Below are 24,204 nucleotides of genomic sequence, written 5' to 3' on the forward strand. Positions count from 1 at the left end.
GGGTAGTTCTTATTGTGCCATGTGCACCTATTACGAATTCTTGGAAAGTTCTAATAAACCATTTACATCTACTGCATTATACGTTATAACAATACCTGTGGGTTAGGCCCTAAGTTTATATATATATATATAAACTTAAATTTAAATAAAAGTGAAAATCGAAAAAAGACACATATTAGTGTTGGTGCCTGACCCCCATTCCTCGATGTCTTCAGAAGAATGAGTGAAGGGAGCTGAGGTAATGAATTTTGTGGGTGAAATGTTGTGCATTTTAAGGTCTGTAATTTTCACTTACATACATAAAATAATAGCAAACAACTGCGTCTCGCATTTCACATGTATCTACTAATTAAATTATTAAACTTTCTGTTCACAGTTCTACATTACGTCCTTCGAATTCCCACTTGTAACAAACTCCTAAAAAGTTAAGCGACAGCCCGATGTGTACTGTTCGCGACATGAAGGTATCAATTCACCTGACACGAAGCGCAGATGCCACGGCAGCTGTCGGCCGAGCTTCCAGTTGGCGAGGCCGGAGATCGGTGCCCCATTACTCCCGGGCTGAGTTATCGCAGACTTAGGTCCAAGTAAATGCAAGTCATTCCACCGTAACAATTTCACCCACCCCTTACAAATTCAACAATCATCTTGCTGTGAGATAAGAGACCTCCCATCTCTCGGGACCTCTGTTCGAATACATTCAGTGCAACGACATAAAGCAGAGCGGCGGAATGCTTTATTATATCAATTCTCTTATTTTCATATGAAGTAAATTGAATTCATTATCAATAATATTCATCATTAATAGCAATTGAATTAAATAATTGGACGAACTGAAACATCGTAGTTAAGCTGTAAGCCTCCGGATTTCGGTTCACAGTCTGTTTGAATCCGCTGAGAAATTTAAAAGCGGATTAATTAACCTGATAGAAAACTAACTTCCAATTTCGGCAAAATTACATTTCTATATTTTTTCCACATGATCAAGTAAATCCCCTTCGTTGATGTCTCCACCTTACCGTGGTGAGGGGGTTTGAGTATGCCAAGGACCTTGAGAGCTATACCAGCGGTAGCGTAGCTACTGGCAAGGCCTCCCTTCTGGACAGGTCAAAGGGTAGGCATCAGACGAAGAGAGACACCAAAAACCAAAAACTGACGCCGGAAGCAGCGTCATCAGCAGCGACTTGAAGCACATGAGCAAATGAAGATCGAGATGGTTCAAGTTTGTATAGCAACAAGCTTGACCAGAGTGGTTTGAACGGCCGTTGTACTGCGATGTGGAAAGCAAATGGAAAAACTACCTCATTATCACTTTTCCTGGATAGTCTCTTTCCAAAAACAGAAGATCGCATTAAGTGGAGGAACTGTTTTGGGAGAGACTGTGGACCTGTCGTCTGACAGATTACCGATGAATGAATGAATCAAATAAATATAATTTATCTATCTATAATCTATCGATCCATAACATATTAAATAAAATATATTACGCATGTCGTTGTTGTGTCTATTTTAAACACCTTTAGGAGGATCTAAAATATTCTTAATTAGTTCCGATGAAATAATAGCTTTTTACTTATGTACCCATCGCGACGAATTGATGTTCATCGTTTCAACATGGGCATTTTAGTGCTAATATTCGGTTACAGAGAGAAAACTCGGGGAAGTTTTACTTTGCGTCACCAGTGTCATTAAATCTTAATCTTCATTAGCCTAGAAGCATCAGTGCGCAACGCAAAGTGTTTCCGTCTTCCAATGGCATTTAGTACTTCGCAAAAACTGTTGACTTTCTCTCATCTTCTTCCTCTTGGATACAGTCTCGATATTGATGTCGTTAAATAACCAACTAAAAATATGCTTTTACAGCTCTACATGCCGCCCATAGCATTTCTTGGCTTTCTAAATAAATAAAACAAATTTCCAAACATCTTTACGAGACACGAGAAACGGAAGGTTTAGCACAGTTTCGACGGGTTCAAACAGTTTAGATATACTAAAACCGAATTTTTCTACCAACTGAAGGCTCGCTGTCGCAATCCCAACGTCGCTAATACCTGGAACGAGAGACAAATTTTTCATCCGGTTCAGTGGTTTCTTTATTTAAATTCCTCAAATAAGCAACGCTGTGTTCAAAGAATCTTGGTTTTGAAGCCTGTAATTCATGCAGTACTGTTTACGAAAAACATATTTTCAGAAAGACAAGCTTCTCATTTAATAACATGATAAATCATTCCGATCTATACCATTTGAAATATCTCACCGAAAATAACCTATGAATCAGGCACGTGTTAACATTCGGAGGATGATCGAATTAAATTTCAAAATCACCCTTCAGTAATTTTCCTCTTCGCTGATAATCAAATTATTTGTAAGATTTGAGGCTTTCACGGCGGTGACTATGAAGAAAGCAGTCTTCTGGGATTTGGCACCGTGTATATGTGGTGTTAACCGACGTTTCGGAAGAACGTATCGCCTCCATCTTCAGGGTTGCTCTGTAATATATATGAAACAACAACAAACGCTTTAATGTGAAAATATCACTAACAAACCATAAAAGAAAGATTTTAACGAAGGATATCAAAATAATTATAAAATTTCCGATGTGGTCATTGGATTTTTAATCGACCTAATCCTTCCTGCCGCACTATGGCCCTGGGGTCGACTCAGCCTCTTTAACAGAAATCAGTACCAGGAATATTCTTGGGAGGTAAACAGCGACCGGCGCATAAGGCTGACGACCTTACCGCCATCTGTGAGCCGATTGTCTAGAAAACGTGGGAGCGTCGACACCTCACAACCCTGGAACCCCGCACAGCCCTGTTACAAGGAGAGCTTTACTTTTTATAATTCTTTTAGACCGAAATATTCTACTTTTTAAGTATTTGGGATATAACTTCCTCATGATGTAGCCGATGTAACGTATTACTTATGTTTCAAGGAATATATCTGAGGATATATAAAACATCAAATAAAAAATAAGGAAAGGGACAAAGTTTGAAAAGTATTAAGCATTAACATTCCATGCGTCTTTGTACTGAACGTAACAGAACACATAATAACAGTTGTCCAAAACCTACTCTTCGGTACAAACCAAAAGAACATATAGAGACCATTCAAAAGGTAAACATGGAGTCGAAACAGGCTGAAACCTATACCAGTGAATGAGACTTAATCTATGCTGCTTCACATGAATGCGGGGAAATATCCTGAGAAACTCTTGTTTGCCGCCGCATTCAATCACCATTCATAATCCTCCTAAAGTCAATTCGGCAAGTGTGGAATACAGCTATAAGAACAAACAAATTAATGATTCATCTTACGGCTCGAACTCAGATTCGCAATCACGATAAATAATGCCCCCCCCACCCATCAATTTAAATAGATGTCACGTGTCTTCCACGTCTGATTCTTCCAATATGACTCTTCCCAACTGTAGAAGATTTGACTGAGGAATTTTCGGTTCCTCTTTAACTAATTCCGCCATGTCATCCCCCCTGTACGCTGTCAACATCGCCCAGTGGCATTCTTTGGTACATACATAACGAGAGCATGCACGAGAAGTTCGACATACACTGTCAAAAATACATGACACATTCTTTAATTACAATTTGCCTTAACAGTTGCCGCGCGGTCTAAGGTATGAAATGTTTTTGCCCGTTCAGACACTGGGGTCGTGAGTTCGAATCTCACTCAGACATGGATGTCTGTCTGCGTTTCTTCTGTGTTTGTGTTTGTGTAGACAGCAGCCTTGCGACGGGGCTGAACCCCGTCCAGTGAGCCCTACCGACTGTCTACAAGATCCATAACTTCACATTAATTCTGATGGGAAAGAGACCAGAGGGAATGATATGAAATGAAGAAGACATTCGGCACTACAAAAATGTTTCTTTCTTTTGTGGGAATCGAAAATATCTGTGTAAATGGCATAACTGGTATCTCTTTCAAGTTCCTTCGTTGGAAATTCCGCTTTACTGTATGTGTAAGTAATGCCAGTAATAAAAAACTCTGTGGCCTGTAGTCCGCAAGCGAACTATACCGACCGAGGGACCGCCGCTTGCCGGCAAAGTTAGTGCCAACTTTTGTGGATATAGGGTTGTCGCGTTCTCAGCGCATCGGATCCCCACGACCTTTAATCTCGGTTTTCTAGATCGGAAAAAACCTAAAAACTAGACATTGTTCTTTAGGCTACTCAGCAACTAATTTTGATTACTCATAACGCTCCGGATTTGTATTCCGGAGGTACCCGTTTCGAATCTCAGTCCGGACACCGGGTATTCCAACTGAAGTTTCCTGTGGTTTTCCTCGGATTCTCCAAGCAAATGTCAGAATATTAACTCGGTTGAGCAACGCCCGCTTCCTATCAAATCCTTTCCACTGCAGCATTCACTGGTTATCCTACCATTCGGCTCTCAGCACTGGGCAGTATCGATTCTGACAGCGTTGTAAAGTAACCCACAAATACCGAGCCTTTCTTAGGTAAAGGTAAAGCTATCCCTGTAACAGGCCGTGAAGGCCCATAGGGTTGTGAGACATCGAAGCTCCCACATTTTCTAGACAATCGGCTCAAAGATGGCGGTGAGGTTGTCAGCCTTACGCCCCGGCCAACCTTTACCCCCCAGGAAGATACCTGGTACTCATTTCTGTTAGAGGCTGAGTCGGCCCCAGGGCTATAATGCGGCTTGAAGGATTAGGTCAATTCAAAAATCCAATGACCTTGTCGGGAATCGAAACCGTGACCTATCAATTGTAGCTTAGTGTCTCAACCAACTACGCTACCACGTGCCCCAACCTTTCTTGAGTCGCTTAGGATATAGAGCGTCGAATGATATGTTCACTGTGATGAGTGAATTAGGAAGGATATAGAAGGAAGCGGGGAAGTATTGATAAAGTTGTTCTTGTTTTAATTCGTTAAGCCTACTTCATTAAGAATAGCGGGGAAATCGAGGCGCAGCTCAACGTATTCTTAACCTCGGGACTAGATAGAGGTAGGTGGTCAGCTTCATGCCCGGCCACTATACTCTTGGGCTGAAAGCTCCTCGGGGTGGAAAACGAAGCGGTCGTGATGAATTTTAGTGTACCGTACCGGGTGATTCCGAAGAACATGTTCGACGGCCGCGGTTCGAATACCGGTTTGATAATATTGGCTCAACAGATGGCGTGGTTAGAGACAACTACGCGTTTGAATGAACATTGGCGGTAATAAGACCGCCAGTTAACTGATACGTTGGAAGGATTAGTTGTTCCGTCTAAGCAACTGAAATACTAATCCTTCATTAGATTCGACAGGCATCATTCGTGTAGTGACAGCTGTGCAGGGTGGAGCGAGTGATTAATCAATATACACGAAAACCTCCAACAATAAGACCGTAGCCCATATTGTACAGTGATAAATGGATGTGTGATTTACCTGTACATAATTAAGGCCGCTCTGAGGGCGCAGTAGAAGTTTTGACCTCAGCAGTAAAGAATTCAGATACTAATGTTCATTATCTATTGTCCTTTCATTTATATATACTATTGCAAAAGAAAGGAGTCGGGATAGCTCAGTCGGTACAGCGATAGGCTATGGGCTTGACTTCCAGAGTTCGAATTCCGGCAGAGGCAAGATTTTCTTTTCTCCACAGCGTCCAGACCGGATCTGTAGATTCAACCCGCCTACTATCTAATGGATACCGGCGGCGATTTCCATGAAAGTAAAGCGGCCGGGGCATGAAGCTGACTACTCATCTTCATCTAGTGCCGAGGTCAAGAATTGTGGAGCTATAACGCCACTCCTTCCTCATGTCTTCAGGTCATAATGCTTAAGTACTTAAGCACAGAGACAACTTTACCTTTTTACCTTATTACGATAAAGACCGGCATCACTTCGGTTCCATAAAATCTCTGCGAAACAGTCTATATCAAACCCTGAGATGCATAACTCAGAGTAAGGCGGATTTCTGCTCTGCAGGGAAGTGCATATGCGCACGGGATGTCATTCTAAGGCACGATCTCAGCCATTCGGAGCGCTATTATTTTCGCGCAGTCCGTCCGTCCGTCCGTCCGTACTCATGGAACAACTCGAAAACCGCTTCATGGATTGTCATAAAACATGAAAATGGAAAAATTATATAACATACTCCTGAGGTATACAAATTTTCATTTAAATCACACAAGCCCAAATACTACTTTATATTAAGAACTGCATAAGTTTCTGCGTTTCTCGCTATATATTAACATATATATATATATATATATCGAAGAGAAAACAATTTCAAGCAATGGTTGTAGAGAAAAAAACACATTTTATTTCCGATATACTTTCACCTTAAATCTTAAGTTTTTAGAGATAATTAAATAAAAGAGATGTTGCGATACATTTTCGAACTTACATATTTGAAAAAAAAACGACTTTCTGCATAAAATAGAAACGAAAAAAGAACAAAAGTCTGTATATTATTCAGACTACGTTAAAATTTAATTTAATTCTTTTAACATAGTGCTTTATTGCAATATATTATTTTAAGCACATATTGAACAGGGGCTCTCGGTAGTGCACTATGCTACAAGCCGAGTGGTCGCGGATTCGATTCCCCATGATGTCTCTGTATTTTTTCAATTGACCTAATACTCCCAGACCCACTATGGCCCTGGGATCGCCTCAACCTCTAACAGAAATGAGCACCAGGAATCTTCCTTCGGGTAAAGGGTGGCCGGCGCGTAAGTCTGACAACATTACCGCCATCTATGAGAAGATTGTCTAACAAATGTGGGAGCCTCGACGTCTAACAAACCTATGGGCATCCACGGCCTCTCACAGGGATAACTTTATATACTGAACAATTTATGTATTGTATATTTAAATTTCGTTTAATGTATTAATAACAGCGAAAATGCTGAAGTCTTAATTTAGCAAACAATGCAGATGATTCACACGTAGTCTTACAAGTATCCAAGTTCGTATTCTTCAGAAAAGCGAGTGAGTCATATATACTTTGGGGCGCGCCATAGCTCAAGCGGTTAGTCGCTGGCTTCCCACTGCGGCGGCCCGGGTTCGGTCCCGTGTCTGGTCAAGTGGGATTTGTGGTGGACAAAGTGGCGCTGGGGTAGGTTTACTCCGAGTACTTCGGTTTCCCATGCCAATCTACATTTCACCAATTGCTTCACAATCACCTTCACCTGGTACAATAGGCTAGAAGTGGCCACAGTACAAGGGACTTAGTCCCATCCCACTAGCAATAAAAAATAACACATATACTTTGTAATCTATCGGTTTAAAGTAATGTAACAAATGCATCAAAATATATGTATTTTTAACATGAAGACCAACAGAAATAAACATGAAAACCTACGAACGTACAACGTTCGAGATGTATTTGAAAGTAAAGCCCGTAGACAATTTCTTTCACACCGCATAACAGCCACGTCTATGCTTTGTTATACTACCAAAGTCAATAATTTCGTGGACTGGCCACAAAGCGTCGTTGCATTGCACTACAACGGATAGGTTGAGGCACGATATGATGCCCTGTCGGTTCATCTCTCGTCACAGCAAGAGGCAGTCGTGTGCAAACAGTGTAAGCAGAACTACGACCTCTGTTGTGTATTGCAGTTAAATGCGTGTGGCGGAAATCGAAACTGTGGCAGTTTGAACAACGGACAAACATCAAGTTCTGCAAGAAACTAGGCAAATTCCATAGCGAAACATTTGGCGTAGGAAGAATTGCCTGTTGCTACACGACAACGCCCCTGCACATCGTTCTATTCTTGTCCAAGAGGAACTGGCAAGGCAACAGGTCACCGTTTTGTCACAGCCTCCGTGCTCACCTGATCTCGCACCTTGTGATTTCTTTCTTTTTCACCGCTTGAAAGCAAAGCTACGTGGTCGTAGATTTCAGTCGTCCAAGGAGGTCGTCGCCGGTCACGGTAGCCGAGCGGTCTAAGGCATGCACTGTCTTCGCTCGCTTGGAAACCGCGATCGTGGGTTCGAATCCCACTCAGGGCATGGATGTTTGTGTGCGTTTTTCTGTGTTCGTCTACAGGTAGAGGCCTTGCGACGAGCTGATCACTCGCCCAAGGAGTCCTACCAAATGTGTAAGATCTAGAAAAACCCAAGTGAACGTAGTTCATGGAGGTAGGCCTAGGCCCACTGGGGCTGTAGTGCCAAGAAAAAAAAAGGAGGTCGTCATTGCCACAAGAGACGCCGTATGGAAATTTCCCGCCAATATATTTCAGCAATGTTTTCGGCAGCTATATCAATGTTGGTAGACTTCATAGCGACCAGTAACTATTTTGAGGGCCCATGTGGATCTGCGTAAGTGTATGTGAATACCTTGTAATATGATTCGATATAAAACACAGTCCACGAAATTAATGACTGTACCTCGTATATAACGTTGAACGTCCTCTCGTCTATAATCAACAAGTATATAAACACACAACTCAAATATAAACATTATGAATTATCGGTGTGGATAAAACAAGATAAACAAACATTCACTTTCATATAACCCAAGAAAGACACCCTGGTTGACGTTTCGATAGTACCTTAAAATAAGCATCCATTCATAATTCATTATAGCCTTAACATCATTATCGTTTCTAGATGCTAAGCAACAGAACTGTAATACTTTAATATGTACAAATAAACAATGGTCCTACATGTCCACATCATCGAGTAACTACGATACAAAAGGATCATGTTAATCCAATAAAACAAATCATTCATGCACCTACTTACTCGTATTTATGTTACGATTTAAATGCGCAGTATATGTATCACTTCAGTATGAAATACGCTTCCAAGTAGGTTAAAGTAAATTTATTAAGTCCTAGACGTAACCTACTTAGCGTTTCACAACCTACACAGGTGATGCTTGCTTGTATCGGTTTCTAATTCACAGCCCTCCAAATGATAGGACACACAAGGAACAGAGAGAAATCTAGCTCAACAACTAAGCGGAAGACGGTTAAAACAAAACATTCTTATTACGCACAGCACTAGATAAAACAGTGAGGTAGTCTCACATGTAGCAACACCACACAATTAGTTAAGTTCAGTATCGACTACCACAAGTGATTTACTTTTTCATGTTCACCGTTTAGTCCGTTTGGTGTGTTTAGAGCTGAAATTAAGGGCGGCCGCACACCAACTGCGTCAAGATAAGCATCGAGACATGAGACAAAGGACGAAGTCTTTTGCTTCGTTCGTGATTCGTCAGCATGAAGTTGACGTAGCTGACGTCAGCATCATGATTTAGACCGGTGTGCGGCGGTTTTCATAATCTCATTCGTTTCAACTGTACTCCTTTCTTTGCGTCATGTCGCAGACGTCGTGTCTTGACTGTTTCATGTCTTGATGCATGCTGGTGTGCGGCTTACCTAAGTCTGAAACAATCATTTAGACTTTGGAAGGGCTACAAGAACGGAACATCGGCCAAAACCCCAAGTCCTTGTCAGTAAAAGCAATACAGAATACGCAATGACAATTAGACTTTTGGAAGAATTCCATGGACGGAGGATCGGCCCAACGCAAAGTCCCTCCCTATCAATACAGGCAATACAGAATATAATGATGATAAAGTGATCAAAGCGGCATTTGACTGCGGGATCCTAATATCTTAGCCGTCTAATGCCGTAGATATTATCGTGTCGATTGATTTTCTTTTACTCAGGCATACATTTGATAATTATCATACATATACGAGGGGTACGCTGTAGCGTAGCTGGTTGAGGCACTATGCTACAAGCTGGAAGGTCGCGGGTTCAAGTCCCGATAGGGTCATTGGATTTTTCCAATTGCCCTAATCCTTCCAGCCGCATTATGGCCCTGGGGTCGACTCAGCCTCTAAGAGAAATGAGTACCAGGAATTAATCAAATAATTTTCCTGGGGAATAAAGCGCGGCCGGCGCGTAAGGCTGACAACCTTACCACAATCTTTGAGCCGATTGTTTAGATAATGTGGGACCCTCAACGTCTCAAAACCCTATGGGCCTTCACGGCCTGTTACAGGGATAGCTTTACTTTTACATACATATACGATTACAATAAAAGATCATAAATTCTTACTGAAAAATATGGCAATATAGAAATAATATGGCGGGAACCCAGGCCTGAGTATCCATCTGCAGAACTATATACAACCAGAAGACCACAATCTGAAGCCCAACAAGTGAATGCTGGCATCCTTGTTCTCTTGTTTGGCCGGCTCCTTCCCCATTCTCTCATCGTGATATCTGCACTTGATATAAGCCACCTTCATTAAACAACACACGAACCTCAGGACCAGAGCTGGATTTAAGGGGGAGCGACCTCCACAAAGCAGAAATAGAATCCACTGATTTTATTGGAGACATCTGCGTCTCTAAAATCACAAAAAGTTAAGATATATTTGTAATCGACTCAGTCTCTAACAGAAATGAGTACCATTAATATTCCTGGTGATAAAGGACCGCCGGCACGTAAGGCTGACAACATCACCGCCATCTGTGAGCCGATTGTCTCACAACCCGATGGGTCTCCACGGCCTGTTACAGGGATACTTTTATTTAATTTTACTTCTTGTAAGAAACATTACCTAAATTTACTGTTAATGATGGGGGCCTCCGCCGATCACGGTAGCCGTGAGGTCTACGGCGTGAACTGTCTTTGCCCGCTCTAATGCTGGGGTCGTGGTTTCGAATCCCACTTAAGGCATGGATGTCTTTGTATGTGTTTTTGTGTTTGCACTGTTCTGTGCATAGGCAGAGCTCTTGCGACGGCATGATCCCCCGTCCAAGGAGTCATACCTAGTGTGTATAGGATTAGGAAAGTAGAAAACTCGGCTAGGGCCCAACAAAGGGCTGTATAGGCACTGATGAATGAATGACAGGAGCCATCAGATTTTGAGCGCCCCGGGGTCATCATAATTGTAAATTCGACCCTGCTCAAAAAGAAACAGATCCTTGACAACCAACGTCCTCTCCTTGCACATGATGATGATGATGATGATGATGATGATGATGACGACGATGACGTGACGACAGCGACGATGATAATGCCAGAGAAGACAGCAATTTATTTCGGAATTAAATCGCAGATTTTCTGTGTTCAGAACCTGCAGTAACTGTTCCAACACCGGTTAGTTCTGTTAGTTCTGTTTTTGCGCCTCTCGTCATTTTATTAATTTTTGGCTGAAATTGTTTCCCCGTTCTGCACTGTGACACAGCCGGTAATTAAAGGGTGGATTATGTGCTACCAGCGCCTCGTGGTTTCGCTCGGGCACTGCGGTAGAACGAAATTAAGAAGAGATGTTTTGTACGATATTAATGAAGGAAATGCTGCGATATTCAGCAATCTGTCTTGCAAACACCAAACACGATGTTTTTTTTTATTGCTAGTGGGGTGGGACTAAGTCCCTTGTACTGCGGCCACTTCTGGCCTATTGTACCAGCCCCAGATGATAGGTGAGAGTGATTGTGGAGCAATTGGTTGAATGAAGATTGGCAGGGGAAACCGAAGTACTCAGAGAAAACCTGCCTCAGCGCCACTTTGTCCACCACAAATCCCACTTGGCCAGACCCGGGATCGAATCCGGGCCGCAGCGGTAGGAAGCCAGCGACTAACCGTATCAAGCAGGTTCCTGCAGCAGTAACAATTATCATCTTGAGTCAAAATAAAGCTATCCCTGTAATAGGCGGTGGGGGCACATACGGTTTTGAGACGTCAAGGGTCTCACTTTTTTCTAGACCAGGGGTCTCCAAACTTTTCGAAACGCTGGCCACATTATGTAATTCAGCACTTTCATCGGGCCGGGTAAAATCAGAAATTAATAACTCTAGGTATATGAGTTTTATTGAAAGCACAGAATTTCATAAACTAAATACAAAGTACGTGAGAATAAATTATCGTATATTAATGACAACAGAGTGTAGCAGCAAATGCTCATATTTTCTTCCAAATTTTAATAAAACAATTAATGTGAATGATGGAACTCTTTTTGCATTCTTAAATTCTGATTAAATTGAGGTGATAATCTGTTAAAATTACACTGCACCACTGCAATAAGTCTTGTGCATAAGACGGCTAGTAACGAACTGCTCGTGCTACCTACATTGCCACGAAGTGACACTGCCGATTGAGGCCGAACATGTACGAAGAAATACCGCGCAGTATACGGTCCAGAATTAGTAAAATTGTGAATAATATTAATATTAACATAATATGGAATATCAATATATTTTAAACACAATCTTAATTAATGAATTTGAAATCTATGAACAAGTATTTTTTTATCAGTACTCATTGGAAAATTAGTTCAATTGGCGCATTTCTACACAANTAATTCTTTCGCGGGCCGGATCAAATCACATCGCGGGCCGGATGTGTCCCACCGGCCGTAGTTTGGAGACCCTTGTTCTAGAGAATCGGATCACATATGGCTGTGATGTTGTAGGCCTTAGGCGCCGGCCGCCCTTACCCTAAGGAAAATTTCTGGTACTCATTTCTATTAGAGGTTGATCGACCCCAGGGCCATAGTGCGGCTGCAAGGATTAGGTTGATTGAAAAATCCAGTGACTTCATAGAGAATCGAACCCGCGATCTTCCGGCTTGTAGTATAGTGCTTCAACCAACAACGCTACCGCGTGACCCCATTGAGTAAACTCGAAACCCGAAACATGTTACTCTATGCGTTTTTGATGGAAAGTTTATGTTCATGAAAGCGGAGATCAAGATGAACTTCCAACTTTACAGTAAGAATAATCTGAAAACGGAAGCAGAAATTTTCTCCGAAACGTTAGCAGCAATCTGGAAAACTATACATCGCGGATAACCTCAATGCTAATGCTCACCAGGCAATTAAAACTTCTCAGAATTCAGTGAGAGGCATCTACACGTCACTTGTCTAGAAGACCCACTCCCTGTTAACTTCCAAGCAGCAACAGTCGTTTAAGTGAATTTACTCATGCTGATTCGAAGCGCAGCCCGCTCACTCGCTTAGCGTTGATGCTCCGTGGCTGTCGGCCGTGGTGTTCCGGCTTGCCAAGGTCGCAATCTGACAAGACACTCTGGGGGGAAGGTAGGAGCCAGCCGTAGGAGCTGTGGACACGGAACTAAGTTCCACATAAACATGCGCACAACGAAGCACCACCAGTCATCAAGTCATGAATTGCATATACCTCAAACTACGTGAAGGAAATAGCAGCAGACTTCAAGATAGGATCAGAGATACGCTGTGACCTATCTAATTAACTTAACAAAGAATTATTTATCCTTTAAAATTTGAATTCCGTCTGGGATTAATTTCATTTTAGCGTGTCTCGCAATTAAGATTATAATTGCTTGCAAATTATAATATTAAAATTTCTAAATTATCATGATATCAGATTAAAATCGTCTCGCTGTGCTACCAAGTCACCCCATTTGCACTTAAAATTACAGGGTGCTTCTTGTATCAGAATATTTTACACATTCAGATTAAGCTTATATTAGCTCGAAATTAAGACACGCCCATCATTCACAAACAAAAATGTTCCATGATATAAAATATGTTTAATACGCAGTGACTCTGTAAATTGGTATACGTAAAACAGAAGGACATATAGTCATAAATAATACGTGTGCAAATTTGCTTTTGTCAACAGACAACTACGGCGAACTGTGTTTCATCATGACTGTTTCCAAGATCTTGTATCTTTTCAAAATTTCCCTCCCATATGTAAATTTAATTTAGGTGTGCAATTTATCAAATATCTCCTAAGTTCATCGAAAGAAAAAACGAAAGTGAGAACAGCAAGTACTGATACCAAACTCGGCACCCTGTAATTTTTGAACGCGGTTCAGGCCACTCTAATTTACATGGATAAGATAAGGCACGTTTTAAATTGGTCAGAAGAGAAACATTCTTGGAAAGTATCCGTCGGTTTGAAGAAAGAAACGCTGTAATTGATAAAAAAAGCTTCTTAATTCCTCTTCAAATTTCACACGTACTTCTCTATCTCATGATTGATCAAGCGATAAAGTCACAAAAACTTAAAGTGATGTCATTCTTTCATGATGATACGTACTCTTAGCAACCTACAACTAAAAATACTAGCACAAAAAATAAACGGTTAAGCCCAATAAACGAATCGCGAAGATAACTGAAAATAAATTAATCATTCGTACAAGTTTTGTTCGAAGCTCCTAGCCGTATCATAAAACTTATCAAACGTAAGACGAACAAGCAGTCCCCTTCTAAATTTATTCAGGAATAAAGTTAAGGTCCGCAACTGCCAGGTCAGGATAACTAGCCAAATTCAATGCTGGTACTGTATCGAATTTGTATTTAACATGATGCGTTAGCGACCGCCTCTATGGTCTAGTGGTCAGAGTTCCTGGCTACAGATCCAGAGGTCTCGTGTTCGATTCCCAGCGCTACCATATTTTCCGAGAAGTAGTGGGTCTAGAACGGGGTCCACTCAGTCTCGTGAGGATAACTTAGGAGCTATTTCAAGGAAATAGGGGTTCTGGTCTAGAAAACCGAGATTAACGGCGGTGGGGATCCGTTGCACTGATCACGCGATACCCTCTATCCGCTAAAGTTGGCACTAACTTCGCCGAGAAGAGGCGGTCGCTCGGTCGGTATAGTTCGCTTGCGGACTACTGACCACGGAGTTTTCTCATGAAGCGTTAGCATACAACTAATCACGAGGGATTAGGAAACTAAAGAACCTAAGCAAATCTCTCTAATTACTTCAGAAGCATAGACCATACAGCGATTCTAAACGGCGTCCACACTGCGACCATTAACATCGAATAGTTTTCTGAACGTCCAAATCTAGCAGAATAAATGGAAAAAGTGATTTTTATTGCAGACAAGCGAAATTACAGTTGCTTCTGCATCCTTCGAGCTGATACAGAGGACTGTCATAAGTAAGTAAATGTCTTTCAATAAAAATGTTCTGTATTCTCACAATATTAACTACCTTCGGGTTAAAGGTGTTTCATTTTATAAAGACTTGAAAGCCTTCGTTTGTTGTTATAACCGGAGACTAAGACTGACCAGTCGGCCGCGCCATAGCTCAAGCGGTTAATCTCTGGCTTCCCACCGCGGCGGCCCGGGTTCGATCCCGGCTCTGGTCAAGTGGGTTTTGTGGTGGACAAAGTGGTGCTGGGGCGGCTTTTCTCCGAGTACTTCGGTTCCCCTGCCAATCTTCATTCCACCAAATTCTCCATCATCATAATCACCCGGGGCAGGTACAATAGGCCAATCAGTGGTCGCCGGGCCGAATGGACCCAGCTGGACTCCACCCCCTCACTAAGCGAATTAAAAAAAATTTAAATTAAAAGACTGATCGGTCACTTACATCTGGCGCCAAAGTTAAAAATGTAAGCGTATTTCCGTCCCTTCTGTGTCTTCATCTCGTAGTGCTCAAGCACGGATACGTCTGCAATTCGCATTCACTTTGACGTCATAGTTTAGAAAATTGCTAACATGGAAGTTTATATTAATAAAGACAACTTAATCAAAGGCGTTAGTTACACTAAATTAGATACACGAAAATTAATTTGAGGCCACTTCTAACCGGAACGTCATTAGAGAATAAGAGCAAATGGCATATCTTCAGCAAGTATTACGTATCATGAAAGGATTCAAACCCTTTATCTCGAGCAAATACGAGTATATACACTTATCACAGTGTAGGTACCAAACACATTCAACTGGTCTTGCTGTGAATCATTTAACTCAGGGACTCAGAAGCAAATATGGGATCATTGCTTCTTTTAACGAAACTATCATACAACTTACATGTTGCTGAGCTGGATAAATATTAAAATGTATAAAACACTTTATGATATGGAAGTTCAAACACTGGTCATGTTTTTTCTGAAAATTACTCTTGATGAAAGTATTTAGTTCTTAAAAACGATTTTTATTTATTTGTTTATTTTTTATTTAAATTAATGTCCCGCAGTTTGCTACAAAGCTACAGGTATACGAGTAAATCCCATTCGCCTTGCCCTGCTTAATTTGACTGACAAATATAAATTTAAAGAAGTTGTACATGCATGCAATAATGAGTCAGTACATCAGCTATTCGTATACTTCAAGAAAGCTTATGATTCATTTATGAGAGAATTATTGTACCATATTATCATTGAGTTTGGGGAACCCACGAAATTAATTGGCTGATTAAAATGTGTTTAAACGAAACATATACTAAAATCCGTATAGGCAAATATTTATCTGATAATTTTCCTATTCAGAATGGTCTAAAACAAGGAGATGCTTTATCGCCACTCCTTTTTAACTTTGCATTAGACTATGCCATTAGGAAGGTCCAGGAAAACCAGGTGGGACTGAAATTAAATGGGACATATCAGCTGCTGGTCTACGCCGATGATGTGAATCTACTGGGTGATAATATAGATACAATAAATAAAAACGCACGAACTTTAATTGACGCTAGTAGGGGGGTTGGTATAATGAATTAATCTGTAAGGGGTGGGCCTTTTTGGCCATTGCACCGCGACCTAAGGTGATCTATTGTGCTTCCAAGGGGGTTGGTCTAGAAGTAAACACAGAGAAAGCTGAGTACATGTTGCCGTCTCGTCACCAGAATGCAGGGCAAATTCACGACGTAAAGATAGTTAACAGATCCCTAAGAAATGTTGCACAATCCAGATATTTGGGAAAGACAGTAACAAATCAAAATCTGATTCAGGAGGAAATTAAGAGGACATTAAATTCGGATAATGCCTGCTACCATTCGGTCCAGAACATTTTGTTTTCTCGTCTGCTGTCTAAAATCATAAAAATTCGAATATGCAGGACTATAATTTTGCCTATGGTTCTGTGTGAAACTTTATCTCTGACATTAAGAGAGGAACATAGACGGAGAGTATTTTAGAACAGGGTGCTGAGGAGAATATTTGGACCAAGAAGAGATGAAGTGACGGGAGTTTGGAGAAAACTGCATAATGAGGGGCTTCATAACTTGTACTCTTCGCCAAGTATAATTAGAATGATCAAGTCAAGAAGGAAGCGACGAGCAGGGCATTTAGCACGAACGAGGGAGAAGAAGGTAGAAGGAAAGAGACCGTAAGAAGACGAAGAAGTAGGTGGGTGGACAATCTTAAAATGGATCTTTGAGAGATAGGATTGGATGGGATGCTATGGATTGGATCGATCTGGTTCAGAATTGGGACCAGTGGAGGGCTTTTGTGAACACGATAATGAACTTTAGGGCTTCATAAAATTCTGAGGAATTCTTGAATATCTGCACAATTGGCGGCTTCTCAAGAAGGGCTCAGCTCCATGAGTGATGATGCTGACACGCATGCGTTACTAAAATAAAATTCCTCTGTTCTCAGTAAATAGCTTCATATTTATTTCCTTGTCCAGTACTATTCCCTGAGTCAGACTAAACGCATAATATTCTTATAAAGATGCAAATAAATTTACTTGCGTTTTCCGAAAGGTTATGGCAAGTTTATTCATACGGAAACACGCCGAAGTAAGAGTCGAACCCATATGACCAGAAACCATGGTCTCCATTGCCGAGGTCACCATCAATATGTTGTTTCTTCAGCGCGGGAACGTGAAGGCCACTGAGAATAGAGATAGCTTCTTCACTGACGTAATGCGAACATTTAGAGAGATGCTGGAATTGCAAGCATGCCCCTCATTATTTTTAGATTTAGTCTTACGATTAAGATAGGAAAAAGGGCCGCGCCATAGCTCAAGCGGTTATTCGCTGGCTTCCCACCGCGGCGGCCCGGGTTGGATCCCGGGTCTGGTCAAGTGTTACTTGTGGTGGACAAAGTGGAGCTGAGGCAGGTTTTCTCAGAGTATTTCAGTTTCCCCTGCCAATCTTCATTCTACCAATTGCTCCACAATCACTCTCACCTATCATCTGGGGCTGGTACAATAGGTCAGAAGCAGCCGCAGTACAAGGAACTTAGTCCCACCCCACTAGCAATAAAAAAAAAAGATACGAAAACTTCTGCATAACGTCTGTTCTGCAGACTGAATATTTCTGTGGTTTCAGCTGTATAATATTCATACCTTACTAAATTTGCGACAAAATATTTTCCTTCCCAACTTCCTTATTCGATATTTGGGACAAAAGCGAACTCGTCAATACAAATTGGACGTTAAAGTCTCTTTGATGTCCACAACTATTCGGAAGTTGATAGAAATATCTGATTCGAAATACTGCGTGTCATTATAATAACAGAAATATACTTAGTTTAGATCTGTTGTAGAGAAAGTCAACGATCACCATTCACATAAAACATAAAGTACTATGACAAAGGTAAGAAGATATTTAGTATCCAGTAATTTAATATCCAGTATTATATTTTGATGTTTCGAAAAGTTATATATCAAAATCGATAAGAGTTTACCATCTTTAAAATATACCTGTAATGAAACAAATAACGACATTCGTGGCATCACTGAGCTGATTATGAAACGCAATATAGCACCCCCCCCCAAAAAAGCAATGAAATATCTTCCTAGAAATACCATACTAAATAAGATCTAAGAGTTTGTCCGGAAATAGGACTAGCTCCATCGATTGGGCCCAAATAAGTAGGTTTTACCTGAAGACGAAAACAGAATCCAGTCTCTGAAACGCTGTGTTTTGAAAAATAAACAAGACTTTTTTAGATATAGACAAAACGATGGATAATGTCCAAAAACATAATATTTTTACTAAAGCCATACTAGCTTATAACATTATATTTTAGCGTTCTCTTACATTAATATACCACTCGTTCAATCATTTCCGTCTCTGATACAACACAAAGATTTCATATCCTCTCCTTTAGTTTAAAATTTCATTCAAATCACATTTAATTGCAACAAGTTTCAGGCAACTGTTTACTAACTGAACGTGCCGCACTGCACCAGTTCCTATGTCAGTGCATCCCATGCTATTGCATATCGTCCTTCACACTAAAATGTGTTTGTCTGGGAATGAACACTCTTTCTAGGCTCCAGGTTATTTCCATTTTGCAGCGTCCATGTTATGTCTCCTTCGTGTGTAGTTCTCACAAGTCTACCGTGTGGTTGTAATGGCATTTTATAATAAAGGAGAGACTGAACGGTTTGTGTTGCATCCGAGACGGAAGTAATTGAACGGGTGATACTAGCTCATGTTATTCCTCTCAGGAAATCAGAAAGCAATTTCAACATTCACGTTAATATCATTTCAGTATTATGATTATGTTCTTCTGAGTTATGATGACCGGTAATGTCGTAGTGTCTGTCAATGTATCGCAGAACTTGCTTCCTCTATCTTCAGGATATTCAGATGCATTAGGTTCCTCCGACTCATCAGTACTCACTTATGAAACTATACGATATCATGACCCAGTACATAACAACTTAATTTATCATCACCGCGACAGACTACATCGTAAGATTTCATTATTTTAAGATTTTTTTCAGGATCTTCAAAATTGCTGAAAAAGCATTGTGACTGGCACAGAAGGAAAAACGCGAAGATGTTTTAATTACACGAGCCGAAGCAGATATCAGCATAGTCTGACGATCACGACGCGAGCGGCCAGCCAGGCGTGAGTGACCACTGCTGTGTCCGAAAGGTCTCGGTCCACTGCTGCGGCAAGTGGACGAGGGAACTCCAGCGCACGGATAAGACACGAACCTAAACAATTTCTCACTATCACTAGCTGCGGTGTTACTTTTGTTAATAAAATTAATCTTATGTGCTAGCCATTAAGTTTTCGAGCTTCATTTACATCTGTCACTTGACATTGTGGGACAATCTGAAAATCTCGTAATTTCCCTTATGATTGTCACTTTTGTGACACCCACGGTTTAAAGGTCATTAAAATACAGATCACAGATAGGAGAAATATATGAGAAAGAAGTTCAGCTATTATGAAGTGACAGACCATTTATCGTGACACGTCACTTGGTAACAGATAACATCCAAGTTAGGATTAAATCCCGCTGGAATAAAATTCTAAATCTTTGATATACAGAACTTCATACAATAACTTCTTCCAGAATGGACGCGATTGATTATTGTTATTATTATTATTATTATTATTATTATAGGCTACTTGCTGTTGGAAAGCATTCAATTAAAGGAACTGAACGTGATTATTATTATTATTACTGCAACTATTATTATTATTTTATGAAATCTAAGAATCTAATAAAACTAGTCGAACTGAGTACATCTGTCTTACCGTGTAAACATGTTGGAGGGGATGATACGGAGATAAGTGGGGGAGGGGCGATGTGATCCTTGTCCTCCAAGTCACAAAAGGAGGCGAGAAATCCTTCCACACACAAGAACCAACACAATCAACACCACACAATCTCACTCCTGTCATTAAAACGCCACTTCCTCTCTCTTAAACTATACCATTTTTGCTGCAATCAAATGGAAGAACTGGTCACAAATATATCATGTTTATTTATCCGCCGTTTCAATGGTAAAAACTGTTTTTATCCACACTTTCGAACACGCGTCTTAATCATTCATTCCCTTGTGTTTATTTAATTTGTCTGACAGCCACCAAATTGAAAACACTTTAAAGTAACTGAAGGCGAGCTAGGTCATTCGGAGACCCCGATGACACCGGGGGGTGGGGTGGCAGACTACTCCCTCCACCCACTCCGCACACGTGAAGACGTAAGAATGACGTTGCCACCCTCAGCCTGCAGTAACCGGACCTTCGACTGTTGGCACCCGGCACTGAACAACTACTAGAACAACAGTGCCTTCTTTTTGGCGCCCTCCCCGCGTCTTAACCACTCACTTCTTACTCTCGCTTCCCATTGGTCAGACCATCAGCCTCGGAGTGCCCAGGTAGACCGTTCATTGGAAGGAAATCTTTTACGGTAAAATGAATCACAAGACTATCATAAAAATAATAAAAACTTCACTGTAAAAAATATACAGAACGTAACTTGTGATGCCCACGGTTGAACATTCACGGGCCGCCTAGCGCGATAAATGTAACTTCACTTAATACTGTCTGTGTTATGTTGGAAGTATGTAGTCTTTACGTGTGAAGCACTGGTACATGCCGTGAAAGCGTACTGTTAGGACGTGGAGAGCCATCTTTTGAGAGTATATGAAGACATCTCGACACTCTTCTAATGACTGGGTAGTAGGATCACTATGGTGTCACGATAATGCATGACTGAGTTGAAGCTATGTATAATCCAGCATTTCTGAGCTTGTGGAAAACGACTACAATAAAATATGCAAATATCTTCATCCAAAGACGTTAATCAGTAAGGCGATGAAGCCCTCAGACTCTGCTTTCTGACAGCTGCACAACACTGGAGGCCTCATGTTGAGGCTGTACAGTATGAAAGCAAAGTTTAAACCTCATCTCTCCGAAAATATTTTCATTTTGCTTAAAATTAACACTGTGCTGCTACTAAATTCTGTCTGTGAGATCTGTTCTGAGCTTAATACCAAAGAGTGATAACAAAATTTATATAGAGAGCATTAGTCATATCTAAAGTGCATACTGTTTAAATATCTTATGTGACAGTGTTTCCTTATCGTAGTGGTGCGCCTCTGAAGATGATTCTTTTGAATCGAAACATGTAAGGTGAATGAGGAATGAAGTGTTGTAGACTCGTATATCACACTGGACTGAACTTTTCATTATCTACTCCGTAATTAATAGTGTGACGGACCAAAATGAGACAACTTAAATTAGTGATACAAATATTGTACAAGTAATAAGGAGTTCTGTGTAAAACGCACAAAGCCTATATTACTAATCCGAAGATTTCTAGTCCTATAAATCTCTATATAAGGAGTACTATATTCTGGGATATAAGGTCATGTAGTCCGGTAAAGGTCAGACGACGTTTCGAAGGAATATATACTCAGGGTCGAAGAGTGAATCAAGAAAGAAGACAGGAAGCTTGCTGCCTACTCCTTGCTGATTTCTTGATTGGCTTACCCTTCGATCCTGAAGATGGATGCTATATTTTTTCTCAGTAATCTCGACTGACTTTCACCGTACTACACAGTGTTCTATCCAAGATGACATAACTCTGTTGTCACTGCTGTAAGAACCTCCTGTACGACAAACCGCACATTATTTCGCCAAATTATCTACACGACGTCCTGTGACTTTCTACTGTCTCCCGACTTAACTTCTCCAAATTGCGTGTCTCGCTTATCAGTTAACTTTCGGAGAAAACAATACACAGTACGTTCAGTATCATTCGATCGAGCATATAAACAAAATAGGGTCTAATTTGATCACTGGCGTTTAAAAATTCCGAATTAAACTTGCGATATGTGAATTTGTGCTTAACTGCACAAAAAATCTAAATACTGTTACAGAAACACACACACACACGCTGACAGATACAAGCAGAAATGTACAGTAATTCAACACCCTAAGTTTGTTCTGTCCTTGTGTCTGTCCTCTTCACCCTCGTTCTTGTGCTCATTCCCTGTAACTGGCCTCAAGACTACTGAGTTTAGCATGTAAATAAATAAATAATGCAACTGAATTATTCATGAGGGCCGGGGTAGCGCAGTCGGTTTAGCGGCTGGCTACGGGCTAGACGGGGTTCGAGCCCCGGTAGGGTCAAGAATTTTCTCCTCTCCACGTCGTCCGGACCGGCTCTGGGGCCCACACATCCTCCTATCCAATGGGTACCGGGGGGACTTTCCACGGGGGTAAAGCGGCCGGGGCGTGAAGCTGACCACTCATCTCCAACTAGTGCCGAGAGCAAGAAAATTTGGAACTATACATCCACTCTCCCATACGCCTTAATGGTGCAGTGGTTAATTAGTTAAGCACAGTGACAACTTTACCTTATAGAACAGCTTTCAACATCCCCTTGAAAAATCAAGTCATAATACAATGACAGATGTTATGGAAGCTTCACCCTGAATCCCATCTTCCTGTGAGGTTTCCATTTAAGCGCCGAACTTAAGGTTTCGTACTGTACCTCGAGATACATCGGTCCCTAGCCAATGGCGGCGGGTTATATTCTTGAAAAATATCGCGAATCTCAAAGCCTTACCGAAACCTCGGATTCTAGGAAATCTTGTCTCCTGTTAATATCAGTCCAAGCTTAAGTTACTTGTCTTTACACTAAACACAAATATTTTTTGTTTGCCGCCAGCCTCTTGTTGGTTTCTCGCTTTACTTATTCTTTCACCCTGAAGACGGAAGCAGTACGTTCCTTTGAAACTTCGATCGACTTCTACCAGACTACTCGACGATACACCCCAAAAGACAGTATTTCGCAAATGTATAAACAGCATTAAATATAAATATCACAAATAATGCATGACGATTTTAATCCAGACACTAAAAACCTGGTTCCGGATGCCGTAACATCCCTGCCCCTGCGAGTGTGTCTCTCTTCCGTGTGCACACAGATTACCAACCGCTGACAGGCTTACACAAAGCTAAATACCGCCTTAAGGGAACTAGATATTCGCAATTAAAAGACCGCGCAGTTTTTATGACTGTGTACAAAGTCGTATGGCAAATATAAAGCACGTTACTCTATTAACCTGATATTATAAGCGTAAAAATATTAACGGAAGTAAAGTGTGGGTAAAGTAACATGATTGGAACCCGAATTTTATCTTACAATTACAACTTCGAATTACGGAATGCAATGTCATTTAGTCATTTGTAATCCTGATTATATTCCGTGGTTATTTACTGACGCTGCATCAGCTACTTTTACTATGTATCTTCCAATAATTTGCGTTAGTATAGTTATGAATTCTCCGTGTGCAGGCGGGTTAAAATACCTCCACCGTGGCCCTGCGACTCATACAAGGCGGCGAAAACGAAACCCGATGTCTGGCCAACTTATCACTGGGGGCGAAAAATACAGGAACCTGGTCCTCCAGGTTGGGGTTTTGACGCAAGGCTGACGACCTTGCTGTGTAAAAAGAAATGTTGCAGAATCCAAAAACGTCACAACCTGATGCAATGTGGTGTAACCTTCTAAGGAAGGTTATTGCTCAAAAAGGGCTGTTTTGCTGCTGCTGCTGCTGCTGCTTCTGCTGCTGCTGCTGCTGCTGCTGATGATGATGATGATGACGACTCCGTCGCAAGCTATGAATGGTTTACGAGGAATCATACAAGAGGAAGTTATTGGAGCATAATTTGGGATTTATTATGAGCTTCAAGATGGTCTCAGAAAATCACAAAACCAAATCAGGGCAAATAAGGAGCCTCAAGACCGAGAGAAGGGATGACGAGATATCAAGTACTGTAGC

At 41.1% G+C, this 24,204-nt stretch overlaps 1 protein-coding gene across 1 annotated transcript in view; it reads right to left on the minus strand.

Moving 5' to 3' along the window:
- LOC111865566 overlaps positions 1–20,668 on the minus strand; it is a 566,968-nt gene extending 546,300 nt beyond the window's left edge. The window contains exon 1 of the mRNA XM_023853714.2: positions 20,162–20,668. Coding sequence (XP_023709482.1) covers positions 20,162–20,172 — 11 coding nt within the window. The 5' untranslated portion in view covers positions 20,173–20,668. The remainder of the gene's footprint in view (positions 1–20,161) is intronic.
- Positions 20,669–24,204: the final 3,536 nt, after the last annotated feature.

The sequence above is a fragment of the Cryptotermes secundus genome, unplaced genomic scaffold (genome assembly GCF_002891405.2).
Source record: "Cryptotermes secundus unplaced genomic scaffold, Csec_1.0 scaffold836, whole genome shotgun sequence".
In the NCBI taxonomy this organism is placed as follows: Eukaryota; Metazoa; Arthropoda; class Insecta; order Blattodea; family Kalotermitidae; genus Cryptotermes; species Cryptotermes secundus.